General features: G+C 40.7%; 3 protein-coding genes across 5 annotated transcripts in view; 1 reads left to right on the top strand and 2 right to left on the bottom strand.

Moving 5' to 3' along the window:
• The window catches only part of gstcd (glutathione S-transferase, C-terminal domain containing), a 50,463-nt gene extending 47,652 nt beyond the window's left edge, over positions 1–2,811 (bottom strand). For 2 of the 3 annotated variants that reach the window (XR_014800523.1, XM_084931516.1), the window contains exons 1-3: positions 2,567–2,811; positions 2,019–2,452; positions 373–822 (exon numbers count right to left, since the gene is read on the bottom strand). Coding sequence is in view for 2 of the 3 variants with exons in the window: in XM_084931516.1 (XP_084787642.1) it covers positions 373–822; positions 2,019–2,435 (867 nt within the window). In the remaining variant the exon portion in view is untranslated. The remainder of the gene's footprint in view (positions 1–372; positions 823–2,018; positions 2,453–2,566) is intronic. The other variant, XM_084931515.1, reaches the window with a different exon arrangement.
• A 34-nt stretch (positions 2,812–2,845) lies between these two features.
• Positions 2,846–9,961, top strand: ints12 (integrator complex subunit 12). Its single transcript, XM_084931518.1, has 7 exons — positions 2,846–2,977; positions 4,850–5,013; positions 5,140–5,289; positions 6,131–6,309; positions 6,716–6,875; positions 6,978–7,121; positions 9,145–9,961. Exons 2-7 carry the CDS (start codon positions 4,858–4,860, stop codon positions 9,700–9,702), a joined length of 1,347 nt encoding a protein of 448 aa, XP_084787644.1. The 5' UTR covers positions 2,846–2,977; positions 4,850–4,857; the 3' UTR covers positions 9,703–9,961.
• Positions 9,962–10,062: 101 nt separating this feature from the next.
• arhgef38 (Rho guanine nucleotide exchange factor (GEF) 38) lies at positions 10,063–21,632 on the bottom strand. The gene is made up of 14 exons (XM_084931514.1): positions 21,275–21,632; positions 17,895–18,079; positions 16,668–16,785; positions 16,396–16,543; positions 16,261–16,278; positions 15,964–16,163; positions 15,632–15,765; positions 15,403–15,507; positions 15,192–15,311; positions 14,523–14,891; positions 14,288–14,422; positions 12,811–13,012; positions 11,518–11,801; positions 10,063–10,696 (listed from the first exon to the last, which is right to left on the bottom strand). Exons 1-14 carry the CDS (start codon positions 21,486–21,488, stop codon positions 10,514–10,516), a joined length of 2,415 nt encoding a protein of 804 aa, XP_084787640.1. The 5' UTR covers positions 21,489–21,632; the 3' UTR covers positions 10,063–10,513.
• Between the last annotated feature and the right edge of the window lie 228 nt (positions 21,633–21,860).

The raw sequence follows: 21,860 nt of genomic DNA, 5'->3' as shown, positions 1-21,860 counted from the left end.
AAAACCACACATCATGCATAATTTGACAAGTCATCATAATAAAGGTATTAAAGAGCCAGCAAATTCATGTAACTGCACGCTCCGGTCTGCATGAAAGCATTCAGTCTGACATCAGCGCCACTTTTGTATGCACTGAGACAAAGCCTTTCCTATCAGCACTTGACTGTTTGTGTAACAGGTGTATTATTGAAAAAGCATTTGTAAAGAAAGTGTGTCAGTGAAATAAAAGCGACAGGCTTAAACTGACAAAAAAAGGGCTAATAAAATTAATTGTGCTTTGATGTGTATGTGCCATTCTTAATTAGACAGTAACAATCAGAATGAGGTTGTTGGCACCACTCAAAAATTCATTACATGTCAAAAAGCCCTTACCAGATACTGATAGATGCACGGGAGCAGCACCACATCAGTCAGAGTGAAGTACAGTCCCTCAGCAAACACATGCTCCAACGGAGGCAAATCTGCTGTCTTCACTTTCCTAATCTCAGAGTTCTCTCTGGTGGTTAAAGCTGGTACTGAATCCACAGACAGTTTGGCCAAAGCTGCTCTAAGCTCAAGTCCATCACAGGCCTGAGACGACTGTCCAGGCTCGGACTCGGAGTCCAGGTTCTCTTGGCTTTCAGCAGACTCTTCACGTCTCTGCTCCTGGAGTTTCCGCCTTCGTATTTTGTCATCGTTGTGGACTCTGACAGGCTCCGCGAGCCTTCGCTCAAGAGTGAGAATGGAGAGGGGCACCTGCTGATCATCATTTGCGGGATTCTGGAGATGTTCTTCAACAGCAGAGGGGATTTCAATTTCACACAATCTAGTCCACCGGCTCACCTAAGAATGAGGAAAACATGGTGTTTGAGGTCTGTCCGTAAATGCACTCAAAATAAAAAGGCTGAAATACAAGTCCTTATCATGGCACTGTGCACAACTTGTGCAGTTGTCAGATATTTATTTGTCATTTAAAACACAAAAAACATAACTCTGCTACATATTTCCAAAACAAAAAAAGGGGAAAAAAAGTTTTGGTGTCAGAATTTGTTTTTTTCCAGTTTTTGACTTTTTGGCAGTTCCTTTTGTCGTTGTTCCCTTTTGGATTGAAGAGTGAAAGGATCACAAGTGGAATATATGTATATGTGAAATACATCTAGTTTACCACAGAGTGCTTTAAATTTCATTAGCCAACTGGGAACCACCATTTGCTCAAATCTATTATAAATAACCTTCTGGGACCCTGATGGGGAACAATAGACGGTCAAAGTTGTGAGGTATAAGAGCTTTCCTAGATCTGAAACCATGCAAACTTTAAAGCAAACTAAGAATTAGTTCATTATTTACTTATAATACTTTTTAAAAGTTGTTAATTGTGTGATTTCTAATGGTGATCTCTAAGATTTTTCATTTATTTGGTTTACTTGATTTTGTAGATTTGCAGATGGTCTTTATTTATGTTAACCGTCACTTTTTGTAATGACTGAGTTTTGGGGTTTTGTTCGCATTAAGTTGGTTCTGTTTTCCTTTCATTCAAAGATTTAATGGTTCTTTTTGATTTCAGCATATCATTACTTATGGAGAGAGCATTACACCGCTTCACAACAGCTTTCAGTTTGTTCCTGAAGTCACTAAATGGTCAATCAAAGCACTTTAAAAAGCATGCCTCATTCAGTCATTCACACAAGGTCTTTTTTTCAATGCTTTCTATCTAACATTCACACACATTCATATTCCAATTACTGCATCGGGAGAGTAACTTGGGGTTCAATTTCTTGCCTAAGGATACTTTGGCATGGACTTTAGTTTCAGCTAACTATAACTGATTTGTAACTGTGTGCTTACTTTTAGACATATTTAACCTCCTAAGACCCGAACTCTTCCACAACATGCATTTTTAATTTCTCTTTGATATTTGGGCATATTGGGGCCCGATGAATGTAAAAACAAAGAATTACCAGATTTTTTTTTTTCAACCTTATCACTTGTTTATTTTCTTTTGTGCATTTTTGTCGTTTGCTTCCCTTTTTTCCACTAACCTCAGCGCAGGCTTTCAGACAAGTCTTCTTGAAACCCAGCAGAGCCAGTACATCATTTCTGGAGGGGTCAGCCTCGATGGTTTTGTTGATAATATGTCTAAGGACCACTGCCAGTCCTGCCCTGCAGAGCTGCCCAGTCTCATCCAAAACAGCAGGGAGGCGACAGTCCCTCACCAGCTGAGGCAGAGCCTCTGACTGAACATCAGAGGAGTCCAGATGCTCTGGCAGCTGACTTCTCAGAGACTCGGAGCTGCTGGGTTTCTTGAAGACCAGGTAAACTTTAAAAAACTTGCACTCGCAGTAAGAAAGGAGGAACAGGACGATGGAGGTGTGCAGGGGAAGGCGCGGCTCCTCGTTTTGAAAGCAAACTTCTAAATAGAGAGAGGGCTGCTGCTGGTTTTCGGGCTGTTGCTTCATTGTAAATAAAGTCAGCACTGCGGGGTGAAACACATGTGAGGGTTTAAAAAGTAAGGTGTTCCGAGGTGGAGTTTGTAAATGGAAAAACAGCTGTATCTAACACGTTAAATGTCACTATGAGTGATACTTACAGCAGCAGTAGCTTCTATAAAACCACGTTGTTGTTATGGTGTGGGCTGCTTCTTCTTCTTCCCCTGTGCTAAAGCTACCACAGCTTCACCTGTTTTCTACTTACGAATAAACACGATGTGTCACTGGAAAAATACATGTAAAACTGTATAATATGTTAAGAGTGCCCGCTCCATAAAACTGGTTCTTTAAAAAGAAAATTAACTATTAAACGAAGAAGCCATAATGTGAAATATTCTGGAGTAACACAAGTTGCTTCATAAGGTTCCGCGCTTATATCTTGCGGACATATTTGAGTGTTGCACAGGTTAGAGGAAACGGCTTCTTTGTAGGAAGTGTTGTTCTGCCGTCAGTTTTCCCATGAAATCGAAAAGACCGGATTGCTTACAAGCTTACGAGAAGCAGAGTGTGAGGTAAGGTATTCCAGTTTAACGATTTCACTTGTAAATCCTAATTTCTAAATGACAGCTTCGAGTAACGAGAACTTTTACCGTTGTGGTGCTATTATGGTCCCTTGTGTTGCTGCTAGTCCGGACTGAATACGTTACGCAGCAGCCGAAGTTACTCTTTTTTTAATTTGTGTGAACTTTTAAATATTACACCCGACAGACGGAATTGAGACATTTGGGACTCAATCTACAAACGTGAGAAGGAAGATAATAATAAATATTTGTTTTAACCCACAGAAAAAAAGCACATGACGTATCACAAAACACAAACGCATGTCAATTACCTTGGAAGTTGGTGCTAACAAAAATGGTAAAAAAGCGCGAAAAAAAATATGATTTATTTTGGTTCTTAGCAAGGTAGAGCCGTTTAGCTATTACTAGCAGTACATCATCGTATTTGTTTTTTAATCTTAAAATGACCGTCGCAGCACATTCATGGGTAGAATCTGACCAGTGCTCTCTGCATGGCTTATTTAGCGAATCATAAATACACAAAAGTGACAGTACAGATTATACATTTTACAGTTTTACTGCTGTTTACGTTCACTGCCGCCATCTTGGATAGTTAACTCGGGGTTGATGGGTCTGTTCCGAGTTGGGAACCTGAGTTGAGGGGATGTTCCAGATTAACTGGAATCAACAGATTGACTGGAAACAAGGAAATTCAGATTTTCGACTTAATCTGGAACGCACCATTAATCCTAGTTTTCCCGGAGATCCATCGTCTCCCCTTCAAGTGCCCTTCGTTTAGTAATAAAGATGTTTATTGTGACAGAGCTTTTACTCATGGGAAACAGTTTTCACTAAATATTTAAGTCTTACTAAAATATTGACTTATGCATAATTAATGTTAAGAGCACCAGAAATAGATGCATGATGTTTCAAGGAATCTAAACAACATGTTACTTAAAGTGTTGTGAAAAGGTATTTGCCCCCTTCCTGAATTGTTCACATTTTTAGCACTTAAGTTTCTGTTCAAGAAACAAATTTTAACGATAACATAAGTAAATACATTCTGTATTTCTTCACTTATTAAGGGGGAAAAAACTATCAAAACCTACCTGGGCCTCTGTGAAAAAGTAGTCCCCCCCCCAAACACAATAACTGGTTGTGCCACCCTTGGCAGCTAGACCTGCAATCAAGCATTTTTAATAACTGTCTTTGCAGAGTTGTTTCAATTCAGCCACATTCAAGGGTTTTTGTACATGATCAGCCTTTTTAACGTCAGTCAGATTTAATTCCGGACTTTGACTAGGCCACTCTCTCCCAAGGATGGCATTTTTGATCAGTCTCTATCTTATTGTTGAATCATTAATTCTGACCTTAACTGAGGCAAGTGAGACCTGCTGTTCTTTAGATGTTGTTTTGGGTTCTTTTGTGACCTGGGTGAATTTTGGTAGGTCGGTCACTCCTGGGAGTGGCTCTCGCAGTGGTTCACTAGAGTCCCAAAGCCTTAGAATTGGCTTTGTGACCCTTTCCAGATTGATAAATGTCTTTGACTTTGTTTCTCTGCTTTTCGTCACTTTCTTTAGATTGCAGTCTGGGGCTGATTGTTTTAGCCTACTTCACTTTGTTAAACAGGTTCTATTTAAGGGATTTCTTGATTTAACGTGTCTGACAGTAATCTAGTGGCAACTGCTTTTTCACATGGGGCCAGGTCAATTTGGATAGCCTTTTTCCCTAATAAATGGGGGGAAAAAAACAACTATTTTTTTACTCTTACTATCCTTTGTTGTCCTTAGTTTAACTAAACTTGTTTAACTACACATGATTTACTCAGTAGAGGGATGTTATTTGTTCCCTGAAGCCTGAAAAACTGTATTTTCTGATCCTCAGTTTCCATCATGGCTGGACCTGTCAGTTTGGAGTTGGATCCCATCTTTCTAAAGGCACTGAGTTATTTACACTCCAAAAGTAAAGACTCAGCTGAGAAACTGAAAGCTCTCCTTGATGAATCCCTTGCAAGAGGAAGTGACTCATCATACCGTTCATTACAAAAAGTAAGAAACTGGAGACGTACATGTTTATACAGTGTCTTTATGCTGTATCTCATTGTTGTTAAACCTTAATTTCCCTTTCTCAAACTAAAAGTTATTATTAATATTATTATTGTCATGTGTCCTCAGGACATAGAGGTATCAAAGGGGACTGTATCAAAACTGACTTTAAGTAAGCAAGACTCCAAGTCTTCAAGTTCTTCATCTTCAAGTAGCAGCAGTGGAAGTAGTAAACCTGAGAAGAGCAAGAAAGACAGTGAGAAGAGACCATCTGAGAAGGTACTGTGTGAATTTTGCGTCATCAACTAAGTGCAAAAATACTAGAAAATCTCAACAACCTGGTAGTCCAACGCAAAAGGTGTTGCGTTGGACCATACAATCCTTTTTGTAAGGTGAAGTAGTGAAAAAAGGAAAAAGAAAGGAAAAAATAAGTAAGTTGAGAACACTCTGCGATTTAAGCAGTCTTTTCTTCATATTTAACATTATTTAATTATTTTGCAGACACTTTTAATATTCTCTGATGATCATAAACATGCAGCTAAACGGCTAAAGAGCTTTTCAGGATGGAGAGGTCGATGAGTCGTGACAGGCCAAGTCAACTAGCTGCTCTCACTCCAGCTTAGCAGCATGCCAGATGCCTAACATGAATCTTTCTTTAGTCGGCTGTGTCCTAGTCCTGAATGGCTCCTGTGAATAAGTATTTGTTTTGGACCTTAAGCACATGTACTCTCAGGCCAGACAGGCTACCAGGTCTTTTTAAAATTATTTTTAGTTCAGTGCATGGCTGTTGCGGGCATATCAAAGGGAGCTTCTCTCCTTATACTGAGGGGGAAAAAAGGAATGAATAGATATTTTAGTAAAACAATGAACCTTTTATATGGTGAAAAGTGGAGGAATAATCAATCAAGGTAGAGAACCAGCTCAGAGTAGGTCAGAGCTGCTTACATGTTAAATAAATTTGAGTTCAGAAATTTCCTGCAAATCTGAGAAGCATACGTATGTACTATTACATAGAAGAGTACCAGTGTTACAGTGAAGTAGATGCAGTTTGTAAATGTTTGTCAGTGATGCCAACATGCCATGTCTAAAATGTGCTCTTTCTGTCTTCCTGAAAAAATAGATCAGGGTTGACTTGGGTGAGGTGGACCCCCCGAAAAAGCCTCGTTTGGAGAAACAGGAGAATCGCTCTTCTCCGATCACTGTGCAGACGAGCAAAGACCTGCTGCCAAACATAAATGATGATGAGACCAGCGCCGATGACTTCGCCATGGAAATGGGCCTGGCTTGTGTGGTTTGCAGGTACATGTTGAATATTTGTAGATATAGTAAATTTTTGAGTTGCCGTCCCAAGTTTTATTTTTTTTAACCTTTTATTATCATCATATGCCGAGTAAAGAAACATGTTTTTTCTGTCCCAAAGTGAGCCAATAAAATTCTTGCTTTTCCTGTCCACAACAGATACCAACCTAAAAAAATCCACATACAAAATAGATAAATAGAATAAATGCTAATTAAAACAACAGCATATCAGAAATCCAGTAGAATTATAGAATATGAAAAAAAAATTGTACTTGGAACTTTTTCCACTTTTAATTATTGAGATTCATTTTACTCCATCGTCAACCTAAACAGGTAAACGTGTTAGCAAATTAATTATGTGTTCCTGCCATATGTCTTTACTTTCCTGCTGTTTTTATTCCTTAAGACAAATGACCGTGACCATGGGGAACCAGCTGGTCGAGTGCCAAGAATGCCATAACCTGTACCACCAGGACTGCCACAAGCCCCAGGTGACCGACAAAGAAGTCAATGACCCACGGCTTGTGTGGTACTGCGCCCGATGTACCAGGCAAATGAAGCGTATGGTGAGGAAAATAAATTATCTTCCAGTATCAGCTTTGTATTTGGATTCAGCGAGCTTGGTTTGTTTTTAAGTAAAAGGTTGTTTGTTTGTTTTTGTCCACAAGGCCCAGAAACCTCCACAGAAGCCGTCCCCTGCATCTGCATCTTCAGCACCTGTTGTAAAAGACACACTAGTGAAAAAGACGGAGCTTAAACCCAAAACTGACACAGCCAGCACCTTCCAAGCATTCAAAAGAACAGAAGTGAAGGTATGTGTTAACTCGTTATGGCGTCCATCGACGTGTATTGTTAATGTGAATGTTTATACACAGCCTTTGTGGCGTCTCACGTTCTCCTTCTTCTCGGACAAGCAAAAGTTATGATTTCACATCCGTAAATTACTTGGGACTGCAAGGGAGAGAACAGCAGTTGCAGTCAGAGTGCAAAGCTGCTGTGAAAGGCAGTCTGCATAAATCCCCGCAGAGGAAAATGAGCAGAAAGTGTAAACTTATTTTCAAGGATCAGTGTTCCAGCACGGTGCCATTTCTCCAGAGGGAATGGGTTTAAAACTTTTCAGAGCTCTTTCACTTAATGGAGTTCACCAAAAAGTTATTTTGATAGCAAACATGATACCCTGTAGTCACAGATTTGATTATGTTAATACTTCTACCGTGAGGTGTAAGAGTTTTCATAGTTTGCAGCAAAAGTATTGCTCAGGCAAGCAGGACGCGGCATGAGTAGCTGAGGAATCACATTTTTACTTGATATTTAAGAAACTGCAACTGCGCTGTATGTTGTTGTTGGTTTTTTTCCTGCTTATAGGCTTTTATTTTTAATCAGATGCCGTAACAAAGCAGAGGCTGGTAATTTGATGCTTCTGCTTTGCAGTTCACAGACTGATGCAAAGAACCTTTTCTTGCATCTATAGGTCATTTTCATTTTTTGTAATCATCTGTTCACCTTCTGCCTCCAGCAAACTTCTTTAATATATGTACAGTCACATTATAATTGAGTACAAGAAGGTTGAAACCCACAAAAAGTGCCTGCAGAGATTATTGGTAATAGATTTACTAACGCACCAGTGACAACGACAATTTTATTTATATAGTACATTTCATTATATTAAAACTCAGTGTATTTAATACAGAAAAAGAAGACTTAACACCATAAATCAGTGAAAAATGCTTAAGAGAACAAAAAAAAGAATAACGCATATTAACTGTAGGCCTGTGTGCAGAGAAAGGTTTTGAGTCAGTTTTTGAATCTACACACAGATGTAATTGAACTTGAGTCAGCAGGCTGCTTGTTCCCAAGATTAGGACCACAATAATTGAAAGCACCTCAACCGTTCTTGGATCAGATTTTGGGAACAGTTAAAAGATCACCCAGGAAGTTGATTCTGTGGACGTAGCGTTTTCAGTAGGAGAAACGTTTCTGTCACCCATCCAAGTGACTTCTTCGGTCTAAAGAAGTGACCTCTCTGACACTCAACTCCCAGTGTTTTCGTTGAGTTGCAATCAGGGTTCATTGCTCTGCCAACTTGTCTGGTGGTCAGCTCTGCCGCCAACAGTCAAATAGCACAAGCTCCAGTCATGTCATTGTTACCAAACTGTTGGTCCCTTTTTAAAGCCTTGAATGTCCTAGATAGATGAATGGTCTTTTGGAGTTAGTTAGATAAAGGCATTGTGACTTCTTTCCCAAAATTGTATTTTGAGGCACAGGACTATTCACAATAATCAGTCAGCTCTGACTGTTGGGAATCATAAACACAACCCCGCATGCATTTGGACAACTAGTTTTCTTAACAGAGAAGCTTTTCCTGAATTGGGCCAAAAGTGCATTGATGTGACAAGAATAGGGGTGACCCAAGCACATCGATTAGACAATGAAGCCTTCAAGTCCTGTACAAAAGCGTCAGTTAAAAATGTAGGGCCTCAGACTTAAAGGTACATTATGTAAAATCTCACCACTAGATGTCAGTGGATTGTATTCAGCTGAATACTGTTTTCCTAACCCTCCTAATTCAAGTGCATAATCTTAGCTATGGTGGCCACTGAAGGACAAATGGGTTTTTTGAAAACTAAAGCTCCAAACTAGGTTCTTCAGGCCCAAGTGGGAGCAACAGGGACTTGTTCTCAAATAATAAAACTTAAATGATAATAAAACAAAGGGATGATCCTTCATGTCTTGAGAGATATGAAAGAGATGAAAAGAAAATCCAAGTAGTCAGTTAGTTGTTTGTTATTGGTCAGTATTGCGCTCCAATAATGACAGTAACCTTTTCCCATGCAGCCACCAGCCACTTCAGCCAATCCCACCACCAGCAGCTCCTCCTCCTCGGGCAGCGGTCTTACCGGCTGGGCTGCATTTGGTGCCAAAACGAGCCCATCTCTTCCTGCTAGCTCCAAACTAGGTTCCTCAGGCCCAAGTGGGAGCAGCAAGACCTTGACAACTCCTTCCGGACAGAAGCCTGTTGGGTTATCTGGGCTAGCTGGAGGAAAGTCGGGGCTTGGGAGTGCAAAGATATCTGGGAGCGGCAATGGAAACGGCTCCAGTCAGGCAAACCTGAAACCGCCTCCACCTCTGACTCTGGGTAAGCAGCCGTTGAATAGGTCATCGAGCGGTGAAGGCCAAAGCAAAGGCAGCTCTTCGTCAGGGGCCGGCTCTCCTAACAGCTCCCAGACTGGAGGCAATGGAGGCAGTAACGGAGGAGGTAATGGAAACAATGGGAATGGGTCAAAGGCCGCACCTGGGGACAAACTACCTACAACCCAAGAGTCCCAGCTTAACGCCATGAAGCGGTTACAAATGGTGAAGAAGAAAGCAGCGCAGAAGAAACTGAAGAAGTGAGTGAGGACTGAGTGAAAGGAGGAAGAGTTGTGAGGAAAGGGGAAAATAAATGTTCAAAGAGGGCCGATTGAGTGCCAGACCATTACGTTTCTATTTCAAGTAACACCATTGTAACACCATTGAGTTAAATACTTGAATTTCACTTTGTGTAAATGCTGCTAGACTCGTGTGCCTCGTCCTGTCCTTACAAATCTAACCAGTGAAAAAAGTGTCATGTCACTTTTTATCAATTAGTGTCATTAAATATCCTGTTCTTACATACTCGCAGTAGCTTTGACTTTATTGTGACTGTGTTTTCTCAATTCAGTCATTCAGTTTTATTGGGAGAAACAGAGAATGGAGAATAAACCAGAAGAGTAATAACCACAGAGGCAGTTTTTATTCATAACGTTATCAACGACTTTGAACGTATTTCTTCATTTCAGGGCAAACGGTGAATAAAACTTCATATAAATCATTTCACATAAAACATATACTCTATCTATAAATCACGTCATATATTTTTATATATAAAAATTTACTTCATTAATAAATCACTTCATTATTCATATGAACTCGACAACACTGAAGTATAAAAAGTGCTCAGCACAGTGCCCTGTGCTTTTATAATTATCCACATTCATCACAGATCACTGGTCACTGGTCAAGCTCCATTAGTGAGCTCTCTTGTTATCTTCTGAAGGCCAAGCAGGTTCAACATCAACACTATGGTATGATAATAATATCTGTTGGGATGCTCGCCAAGCAGAAATGTAGCTTGGTTCAATTACATTTTGTTAAAACTGTAAACTGATGCTCAGAATTGGGTTTTTTAGGCGTAGGACATCCTGCCGAGGTAGTTGGCCGGGACGTATCCTTTTTGTCCGTTAGCCTCAGCCAACCACCACTCCTTGTTACCTCCCAGGTCACAGAATTGAAGGATGCGAACGTGCTGGTGCTCCTGCAGGGTCAGTTCCTGTTCGCATCGGGCTTGAAATGCATACACGGCGTAATACTGTGGAAACAGACCCAGTTTAGGTGTGAGCAAAGGCAGATGCAATTATCGCTTTTAAAATGTGTTAAAAGCAAAAAGTTAAGATTCACTCCAAAAACCTAAAACAAAAGGCATCATGAAGGAATTTGTATGCACTCCTGTTAATCCAGAAGGTGGCAGTGTTAAGCTTCCTGGCAAAACACAGCAGTAACACCAATACTGATTCTCACTCGCTGCGATCCATTAACCTATGTCAGTTTTTATTTATAATCTTTTATGTATTTTAAGACCTTTAACTCGATGATGATCAGAGATGTATTTCAGTCAAAGGCCCCAAGGACGAACCGTACGAGTGCTGCTGAGTGACAGCAATCTCACCATGTAATGCTATTAAAAACAATTAAATTGAATGTCAGCAGACAGGGTGAAGCCATTAAACGTGATTTTAGAGTGACTCATCTTCTGCTGATCGAGTCTATATACCTGCGGTCCTCGTTTACCTACACGCTGCAATAACCCATAATTCACAGCTGTGGCTCGGGTAAACCATTAAAGTTATTATCGGCTGAGCCTTTTTTTTTTTGTGTGTGTGTGTGGGGGTTTTTTTTGTTTGTTTTTTTTATCAGTTTTTTAAGGTCTATGTGATGTGTGTTTGTTTTTGTTTTTGTTGTTGTTGTTTTATTTCTGACCTTGAATTTCAGTCTTTTTTTTTTTTCTAACTTCAGTGTATACAGCTGCTCTGACCTTTAACTGTTAGGTTATCCTCTATGGAGCTAAGTAGTGCGATATGTTAATATGACACTGAGAGCAGTACTGATCAGCTGGCAGACCACCACACACACCTGCTGAGCCTCCGAGTCCACTGTGTCCTCCGTGTCCTCAGTGCTCTCCAGCTCCCCCTGCAGGCCCGAGAGAATTGAGCAACTGTCAGTGGTGCTGAGCTTGAAGCTGCGCAGGCTGCTGCTGCCGCTTCCTAACACGAACAGACTCAGGTCATCAAAGTCCTCATCCACCGTAGCAGGTGGCTGCTGCTGGGGCTGCTCTTTGGCAATCTGGCCTGCCCGCTGCGAGTCCCTCAGAGGGTTGTACTGCTTCAGGAAGGTGGAGTAGACATAGCCTTGCATACCTGACAAGGGACACAGAGATAGTTTGTCAGGCGTCCTGACCTTTGAGTACATTTTAAAGGGTTGATTCACTAAAATTAAGCTTTAAAAAAAAAAAAGCTTAATCTCTCTTTATATGTAGCCCTGCAGATTATTATGGATGTTATAGAAAAATATCAATATGGCATCTTCTGCCAGAAACTTAATCTTTTAAATCCACTGTTATTTTTTTCATTTGTCATTCATTCATATTTTTTTGAATGGCACAAGAAAATAATCCATTCAAATCACAATGGGATGAAAGCAGCAATCTTAGAGATGTATGACAGTGAGTGCCTGTCTAACGTTAAGGGGCTTCATCCAGAGGCCACAGAGCACTTGCTTACACAAGTCTCGAATCCAGTTCCAGTGAGTTACTGAAGAGTGTGTAAATATGAGGCCCGCATATTCATAGTGTTGATATCAACAGAAGGAAGAACAACAACTTCCTGGGAATGCTTGTTATCCCAGAGGAAAAGACAAGCCTGTGAAGAATGTACTTTACGCCAAGAAACATACACACACTGTTTTTTTCTAGTGTTCTTAAAAAAGAACTTGTTATTTCAGAGTACAAAGATGAGCACCAGTGATATCTCTTCATCCTTGTCTCTGAATCCCCGGGGGAAAGTCTTTGTACTCTAAGTAACACTGCATACAACTGCGTACAGCAGTTTGTTCCAAGCAAGATGCTGGGATCTCAGGTGCCTCTATGAGACGCAAAGCAGAGATAGAGACAAGCTATGGAGCCGGCATTGTTGTGAGGCAACAATCTCCAGAAGCAACCAGCAACCATGACATCACAGGAGCTCCTGGGACAAATTCTCATCTGCTGACTTATCAAGGCCAGAAAGTAAAGTTTGGTGTGAGTGTTTTCACAGAGAAAATGCATTAGATAAAACCTGTGGCACCCATACTTGCAGATGATCCAGTGTGATAACTTAATCCACGGTGTGTGTCTTACTAACAGTACTACACGCACACACACACACTTGCCTCCAGTGTGTACGAGCCAGCGGCTGCTGCTGCCCATCGGATCTGTGTCCTCAATCAGAGCTACCAGCTCTCCCTCCAGCAGGCTCAGGTCCTGCTCCTGGCAGCCATTGCACTTCCTCTTCAGCTGGTACAGTCGGTTCACTGGGTATTCTGCCAGCAGCCAGGAACGCTGTTCCTCGGTCTGATGCTGCACCTCCGGCACCTGAAGGACAGCACAACACAAAGAAGTGTTGCCGTAAATATTTGAAGCGGGTATGTGGTGTGCAGGTTTACGTAGGAGTTTTAGGTAACAGTACACAAGGGTAATCTAGGGAGGGTGAATGGTAATATGATCCTGGAGCTCGGACTTTCAAACACATCTATTCACGTGCTCAAGAAAAAGAGCCTTCTAATATAGGTGCAGATGTTTTAGTGTATATGCGTATGCAGACCAATGAGCATGCCAATATACAGTACTGTGCAAAAGTCTTGAGCCTCCACAGTGTTTTACTGCTGGCTGTATCTCTCTCATGACCTCCTCTGTGCGTATTGTAAAATTTGGATACTTCCCCCAATAAGACTAATTGTTACTGATTTTCAGCCCAATTCTTATGTAATTTAGCATACCTCAGCCTTTTTTCCCTGTTTCCCTTCTGTAAGAATGGCTTCCTGGCATCCATTTCTTAAGGACATGACTTTCACTGACTTAGAATACAATAGAAGAAGTGACAGGACTAAAAAACTATTTGTTTAATTTCCTCAAGTTTTTGGGGATACAGTGCACACCATCCCAAGACATGCCAAATTTTGGGCTAATAGTTTTTGGAAATCACCTTGTTGGTGCAAAAATACCATTTTATGCCTGTAAAACTGTGCTACATTTGACAATTTCATAGAGTTAGCTAAAGAAATAGGAACTAGTGATGTGTTTTTGTGAAAGGCTGCTAATAAAAAAGTGCCAAAACATAGCATTTAAATCTGGTAACAGACACAACGCTGGTGTATCCTTTTACTAGTTTTGTTTTTTATGCTTGAATGACGCAAAGTTCAGTCTTTGCTGAGTAAACATGCAAAAAATAAAAGATCTGGTACAAGAACTACACTCAAATTGAAATAGCAGGGGAAAAGGGAAAAAGCAGCCAATGCCCAAAGAAAAACTTTGAAAGACCGTAAGAAGCCTGGAGAACTTTTGCTCAAGAGCACTTTAAAAAGAAGAAAGTCTGGTCCTCTGAAGCAAATTATAGAGAAATGATGGTTGGGTCAACACTTTTACACAATCCTGCAAATGAGACTGATGCCTGTCTCCTGAATCAAGTACTTAACTTCATCATAGCCTGGGATCTGTGATGCGTACAACTGAGCATTTATGCCCTGCGACTGATTTTGTCAGAGTTTGGAAAAACAAAGGGCTTTTTGAATTTTCCTCAGACCAGAGGTTTTAAAATCACACACTTGAAGCTTTACGTAACGGTGAGATTAGTCTGTTCAGCTTTCTTACCGCAGTTTTCCTGTCTCGTTTTTCAAAGCTGACTTTTCGCTCCATTAACTTCTGTGCATTGTCCTTGACAAAAGTCAGATTATTCAGCTCATCCATGATGCTGTTCTGGACCTCAGCAATGTTTGACAGCGGAGGCTGAAAAGGCAAACATAACACAGGTTAGCTTTATTGTTTTTTTTATTTAAAAAAAACCTTTAAAGTCTTCCAAATGGGATATATGTAGATGTATCCTTACTGGTAGCTGGTGCACTGATGGAGCACCCATTAGTGCATTATTCATCAGCCCTCTAAGTAGCGCCACTAGAAACACCACACTGTTAGTCAGGATAGTGTATGCAGCTGTGTTGAACCTTTGCAGTTCTTCCACTAGCAAAGCATTGAGAGCTTCGTAGTCCCTCTTGGCTGGACCTGGTGGGTCTTCTGATGCCGGTGAAAGAGAGGAAGAAGTGGTGGAAGAAGAGGATGAAAAAGAGGAAGAGCGCTCCAGGCGACTGCAGTAATCTAGCAATTTGTCATAGCGTTTTTGGATGAGCTTCTGAGGGGCTGTGAACATGCCGTGCAGAGAGGAGAGGGGGGTGAGCACCAAGTGCTCCAAATTGTCTCTCTGGAGGGAAAAAACATGGCAAAAGGAAAGAAATGAAGATTAGTTTGTGTAGCTCATAACATACTTATTTAATTTGTACATATAAACAGTTTTATTTTGTGAGCATCTCCTTAAAAATAAAAAGAGAGAGATCTTTTAGCAAAATCTTTTTCTATGATGCATCTTTAAGGCCCAGCAGTTTTCTCAAAGTGGAGATGAAGAGTGTACTTTGACACTGGCACAGAATATCATGCAGTGATACAAATATAAAAGCAAACTGGAAACATTTTTGCACTGAGGGACAACAAATAGCACACTTACAAAGACCTTATAGGGATCGTAGCCATTGTCGTGGACCAAACCATTGCCATCATTTTTGTTTGAATCCTTGACTATGTTCTTCACATCCTGCACACTCTGAACAGCTACAGACACCATCTCCTGCAGGAAACATGGAAAAACAAACCTTAAAATAAGCCAAATTATATATTATGCATATTTTGTAAAAGAAAATGGTCAAACATGTACTTACCTGAGTGTACTGCAGGTAACATTGAACGTTTTTGACCAGTTGCCTCGCAGCTTTCTCTAAACTCCTGAAAAGCTTCTCCTCTCTGTCAAACACTTCATCTCTCACCTACGGAAATAACACATCACTTACACATAAACATACTAATAGCCAATTATTCCTCTGTATAGCTCATATTAGCTATAAAGAGTGGAGAATGAACTGGAAAAAGTTTGCTGTCACTTTGTTTTACCTGTGTATCAGCACCCGTGAGGATTTTGAGATAACCGGCAAACCTGTCTCCCTTCTTCCTGATGGAGTGGATGTTAAACTTGTTTAATTTTCCCCTCAGTGTGCCGTCATCCTCCAACCTCTTGTACTTCATAACTGAGAATCAACAAAAAGCCGGGGAACAGGTCTGATCAGATTTGGTATGGATATATTTGGTATGGATCGTGTATAAAACACACACATACACAAAATAAATTTGCAATTTTGCTAAAGCCGTTCATATAGATGCATTTTTACAAACAGACATTATGAATAAAAATTGCCTCACGTATGTCAGTGTGAATGAAATCTCACCTATGTCCTTGCGTCTTTTAAATTCATTGATGTTAATATTTATGATCTTGGCAGCTGTGAATGCCTCCTGCGTCGGCTGATAGTCGGTGTGGTCTTCAGGCGTGGCGTGCCACAGCTCCCCAAGAAGCAATGGGTACTTCATGATCCTCTGAACGGGTTTGATGAGCAGTGAACCCATATCCAACAAATTAGGTTTCCCTCTGTGCAAATGAGCATAATAGCCAATAATCAGCTATCAAAGCTAAAGTAATAACAAAAAATACATAGTGCAAAAATGTTGCCAGTAACTACACTTACTCTTTATCATAGATTTTCCTGAAAGGAAAAGAAAGAAGATTACAAACAGAAAAAGATAATTTTTGGAATACATAATAATAAACATAAAAAAAATAATAAAGGTGAAAATCATTTAGAGAAAGTGGCTTAACTTACTTCAGTGCTAATACACATGTGGTAAAATGTTGCTTGATTTCTTCATCTTTCTCATAGGATTTGAGGGACGCGTTAGCCTCATCATGATGGTAACAGTAAATCTTATATACATCTTCTAAAGCTGCCTTTGCCTGGATAAATACGTCTCCTTTAAATTAAAATGGAAGACAACATGTTTCATTTACTACTGATGTGACCAGCAACAATCACCAAAGACAAAACTGCTTCAGTCAGACAGCTTGTCAGTCACTCAGGAACTAGACTAGCGTTACCTATGACAACGGCTTCTGGATCAGGGTCAGCCATGGCCTCGTGCAGTCTGTGCAGGAGTGCTGCAGAGACCTCACACACCGTCTCCATGTTGGTGAACAGTCGATCCACATCCACAACCTGCAACCCAGCAGACTCAAAATGTACAAGTGCATTTTCTACCCACACGTCAGTTAAACTGAGTATTGTTAAACCAAAGGTTGATGTTATTTAAATGACCAGGCTTTGCTTTGTTTTAACATTTAAGCAGAGATTCATGACCTTCTATCAAATGCTCAGCGTGTAGTTTAAGAATTTGAACTGAGGTTTACGTTGGCATTGATTTTCATTGTTGTTGTTGCATACACTCACCAGACAGTTTTTTTGGTATACCTTGCTAATATCCCCTTTAGCCTTAATAATGTGTTTTATTCTTTTTGGCGTAGATTCTACAAGGGGCTGGAAACATTCATAATGACATGATCATAAGATGGGTGCACTGTTGTCATAAATTGGTAGACACTGAGGTAGGTTGTGGTGTTTAAACAATGCTCAATTGGTAGTAAGGAGCCCAAAGTGAGCCAAAGTATTTCCCCCACACTGATATCACAACCACCAACCAGAACCACTGAAACAATGCAGGATATATCCATGCTTTCATGTTATTTACACCTAATTCTTACTCTATCATCTGAATATCGCAGCAGAAATTGACACTCATTTCGTCTATTGAAAATTGTTTTAGTTGACACCCAGTGTGGTCTTCTGATGCTGCAGCCCATTTGCTCTAAGGTTGAATGCGCTGTGCATTCAGAGATGCTCTTCTTGGATGTAATGAGTGGTTATGTGAGTTATCGATGCAAGAGCAGACTGGCCATGTTATTTACTCAAAACTGCTGTTCACTGAAAATATTTTGTTTTTGGGACAAGTCTAAGTTAACCCTAGAGATGGTTGTGTGGGGAAATCCCAACAGATCAGCAGTTTTTGAATTACTCAGACCAGGCCTGCTACTGGCACCAACAACCATGCCACAATCAAAGTCTCTTAAATCACTTTTCTTCTCTATTCTGATTCTCCATATCTCATGTCTAAACACGCTGAATTCCTGCCATTTGATTGGCTGATTGGCTATATGCCTGAGCAAGGACTTAAACAGGTGTGCCTAACAAAGCGGCCAATGAGCGTATATGGATATCTGTCAGCGGTAAGGTTACAAGAGATTTCAGTGAGGATCGTGAAAAGCACCTACCATGAGATTTCGCAGAGGCTGCACCACTTCTCTGATGCACAGCTCCAGGTCAGTGAGGAAGTCCTTTTCAGTCTGAACAAGTTCCTGAATGACTTTTGCCCTGCGCTTCATCTTCCTCGCACGCAACTCCTCTGGGTCAACGGCCGGAGATGGGATTGGGGACAGACCACGTGGTGTCATTTTCTCTAAAAGTAAAAGACAGTCAAACGTTAAAATTTCGAAAGGTTTTTATTTGACATCACAATCGTAGCATCTGTCCTAATGAGTCACACAGATTATACAACATTAATTAGCTAATTTTATATTTTTTCTTCCATTTTAAGCCATCTATGTGACATTTTCTAAAATCTGGGTAAATACCCTGGCGCCATAAGCTGAGCGATGCTTTGAAAAAACTGTAACACATCCTCTTGATGCCTAAGCAGCATTCTTTATTTCACAGTGATCTAATTATTTTGACTTGAATGCCAAGAGACTTCACTTAACATGCCAGTCAGGCTGACTTCTCCTTTTTTTTAACTGCTCTGCTGCCTAATCAGTCTGTGGCTGCTCTGTGCTTTGCATGGCAGGCAGGAGTGTCTGCTCAGGGAAGAGGGATGCTTCCTTGCTGCCTAATCGACACCACACACTGCTTCCTCCTCTGCTGTGAGAGCACGATGAAAAGGGGGGGGGGACAGAAGGCTGCAAGACCTGTGTCAGGTTGCAAAACTAATCGTGCCACTGATGTAATTCTACAGCGTGCTCAGGCATTCCATCTGCTGCGTGTGTGTGTGTGTGTGTGTGGGGGGGGGTAGTTATGAGTACACACTTACAAATACACCAACACACACATCAGCACTGATTCACGTTTTTGACGAACAAACACACACAGTCACGCATGCACATTTAAACAAATGTATTCCGTCAGCCTCAGGTTACGCATTATACACACAAGAGTAAACACTGCAAACTCTAAAAAGTTGAAGTTCATCTTAGTGTACAAATATTACCAAGAGCTTCTTGTAATTTGGGGGGGGCATCCAAGGAACCATTTGCAAAAGATGACTACATCTATATATCAGCAGCTTGAGTAACATGGCCATTGCCTGCTGGTGCAGACTGAAGATGACGAAACAGATGCCCTTTATTGAAGCTACGCAGAATGCATCTTGTGTTTCTGGTCGGTACTTGCTCTCTTATGAATGGGAGCAGTGTTTAGCATCGGTGAGTGACTCCAGAGATCTGCTGCGTACAGTTTCACCTTGCTTCCCAGCCTTGTGAAACTGTAAAATGAATCTGCAGTGGTTAGTCATGATTTATTTGACTGATTTTTTTGCCAATTCAACAAGAGCTTCACACAATTCCTTCAGTTATATTCCTTCAGTGACATAACAGTCACTGAAGGAATATAATTCATTGGAATACAATGTTCTTCCTTCCTAAAATACTTTAAGTATTTTATAGTATTTTACTATGTTTTAACATGTGGTTAAAATGTGGTTGTCTTTGTGAAGGCTCTACTTGCACAGTAACTATACTGAAGCCACCTCACCTGGTTATTACATGGTATAGCACATACAATATAGCATTTATATATATATATATATATATTATAGTCATAAATAGATATTTTCCTGCCACTGCAAAACGTTTTAATGAGTTAAATGAATCCCGGTTCCTTTCCAGTGCTTTGAACTGAACATGTCATCTGACTCATTCAAACTTGACCTTGAAAGTTTCCCTCTAGAGAGTTTAAAAAAAACATGGATCAAGAATAGGCGGGACATTTCAACTTATCCTTCTGCTGGCATTATGTTTGGTGAGGTATGGTTACTAGGATCGGAGTTCTCATGAAAGCAAATACAGGGCGTTTTTAACTGCTCAGTCCAGTGAAAGGGAACCAACAGAGTGGACAGGAAAGAATGAAGGCCACAGTGTATCACGTATCACCATCAAGAAAAATGACATGACAGACTTATCCGCATAGCACAGACCCCTGTGGCAATCAGTGGGAAGGAGAAATACTTTGGACACAATAAATTAAATTGTTTTTTAAATGCCTGAAGTTATTTGAAAGTTAGAAAACAGGCGAGAAAGACTTCAGAAACTACAAACAAATAGGTAGTTTTATCTGTTCCATTACTGTCCTGTGGCGTTTTTTGCTGGTAAATCATTGTTGGAAGTATTTTATTTAGTTGCGGTAAATAATTAGACATATTGATGTCATTGTTGCCATGGCTCTATGGCTTGACCAACCTGTCTGGCAAGCATATGAGAAGAGACTTTCTAGCAGCAACTCATATGTTTCCTCTTTCAGTGAAGTCATCGTTCTGTCAATATTTGCATTGGTGTAAATATGTAATGCTGCTGGTTTCCCTGAGGGTAAAGTCAAAAGGCGCGGGTAAATAGTTTACTCAAAACATCACAGTGTTTTTTGTACAACTCAGCCTGCCATGATGCAGGTTGATTCTGAAAGTAGAAAGTGCAAAGGGATGAAGAGTGATTATGTCTCATATAAACTTAGCATCTTCTGAAAAGACAAAAGTGTGTGTGTGTGTGAAAGGTGTTGTTATCCACAAAACACCAACAAGGTTAGACTGCACTATAAGACACAGTTATTTGAACCACGGCGCAGTCATGTTGTCATGTGATGAGCATTGTTTAATGAAAAAGAAGACAAAGAACAAGTGGCACAGGAAAGCCTACATACTTACCTAATCTTTCATATCAACCCCCTGCTGATGATTGATGTCATCGGCAGGGAGCATTCCCAGGCACTGACTGCACTTTAAGGACAGGGGAATCCAGTTTTACTTACTATGTGTTAGAATGAAAAGACTGTGTCAGCAGTAGTAATGAGGCAACACACAGCTGAATTGACAATTGTTTCTCACAGCTCATTTCCTATTGCAGCTGGCTTATGCCTCCCATGGTTTTTGGTTTAAATGCTACGGCCACTGTGATCAAAACTAAGACCCAACATTTTTTAATTAAAAAAAAAAAGATCCAAAGTCCCCCCATCGCACAACACTGGCCTTGTTTACAAGCTGGCCTGGAACAATTTTAAGCCACTCCTCTGTGCCTGAGTTTGGAGCACACTTTGCATATGTGGCTTCATCCCTGTGGGAGTATCGCCTGCTCAACACATATTAACACAACAGGTTCAGGGTGCAGAGCGGCCCACACTTTTGTGTGTGCGTATGTGTGTGTGATCACTGTTCGCCCGAAAGCCATCGATGCTGCTCCTACAGCCCGTCTAAATTCAGATCTATTTGTCTGAACTTCTCCCACACAGCATTTTATCACCATGTTTGAAATGCAGAGACTTTTCAGAAGGACAGTTGCGCGTATAAGTTGTTGCCATAGTTTTGATCCCTGTGGGACATCATTAGTTGCTGTACCTTTAAGTTTGGCGCTGTACTCTGTCTTGTCAGACTGACTCCTCCTCACCAGCGTCCCCAGGTTGATGTCACCTTTGTCCGTGTCATCAGCTACGATTGTGTCCGTCTTTCTCCTCTCCAGGTAACGCAGAAACACAGGCCGGTTCCTCCTTTTAATCACTTTCTCCTTTTCCTTTTCCTTCTCACTTCCACCGCCCTCCTTGGGATCCATCATGAGGCTTTGCTATTAGACTAAAATCAAAAAAAGGTGAGGAAAGAAAGAGACACAAGGAAACAGAGCAAAAAAATAAACAAACAGACATAAAAAGCTAGAGCCTGGGAAGTACAACAGGTGTACTGTTCCCTGTGCACTGGCCGCCAGCTCTGCACAGGTAATGTAGCTCCTCCTTGTGTCTACCTGTCATTGGAGCTGTGTGGCCACACCTCTTTGCTGCTGTTCTGTGTTTCTGCCCTTTAGGCATTCAAATCCATCCCAGAAGAGAAAGTGATAAACTAGAATCTGTCTCTCCTTAAGGGTAAAGACAGAAAAATAATGGCTAGCTGAGGTCTTTTTAATGAGTTATCCTCGTCTAAGAGCCTTAGGGTT

Source organism: Perissodus microlepis, chromosome 6 (genome assembly GCF_051167445.1).
Source record: "Perissodus microlepis isolate ML-2025 ecotype Zambia chromosome 6, ASM5116744v1, whole genome shotgun sequence".
NCBI classification, from domain to species: Eukaryota; Metazoa; Chordata; class Actinopteri; order Cichliformes; family Cichlidae; genus Perissodus; species Perissodus microlepis.
The sequence above is the reverse complement of the archived record's forward strand: the minus strand, read 5'-3'. Positions and strand labels throughout refer to the sequence as shown.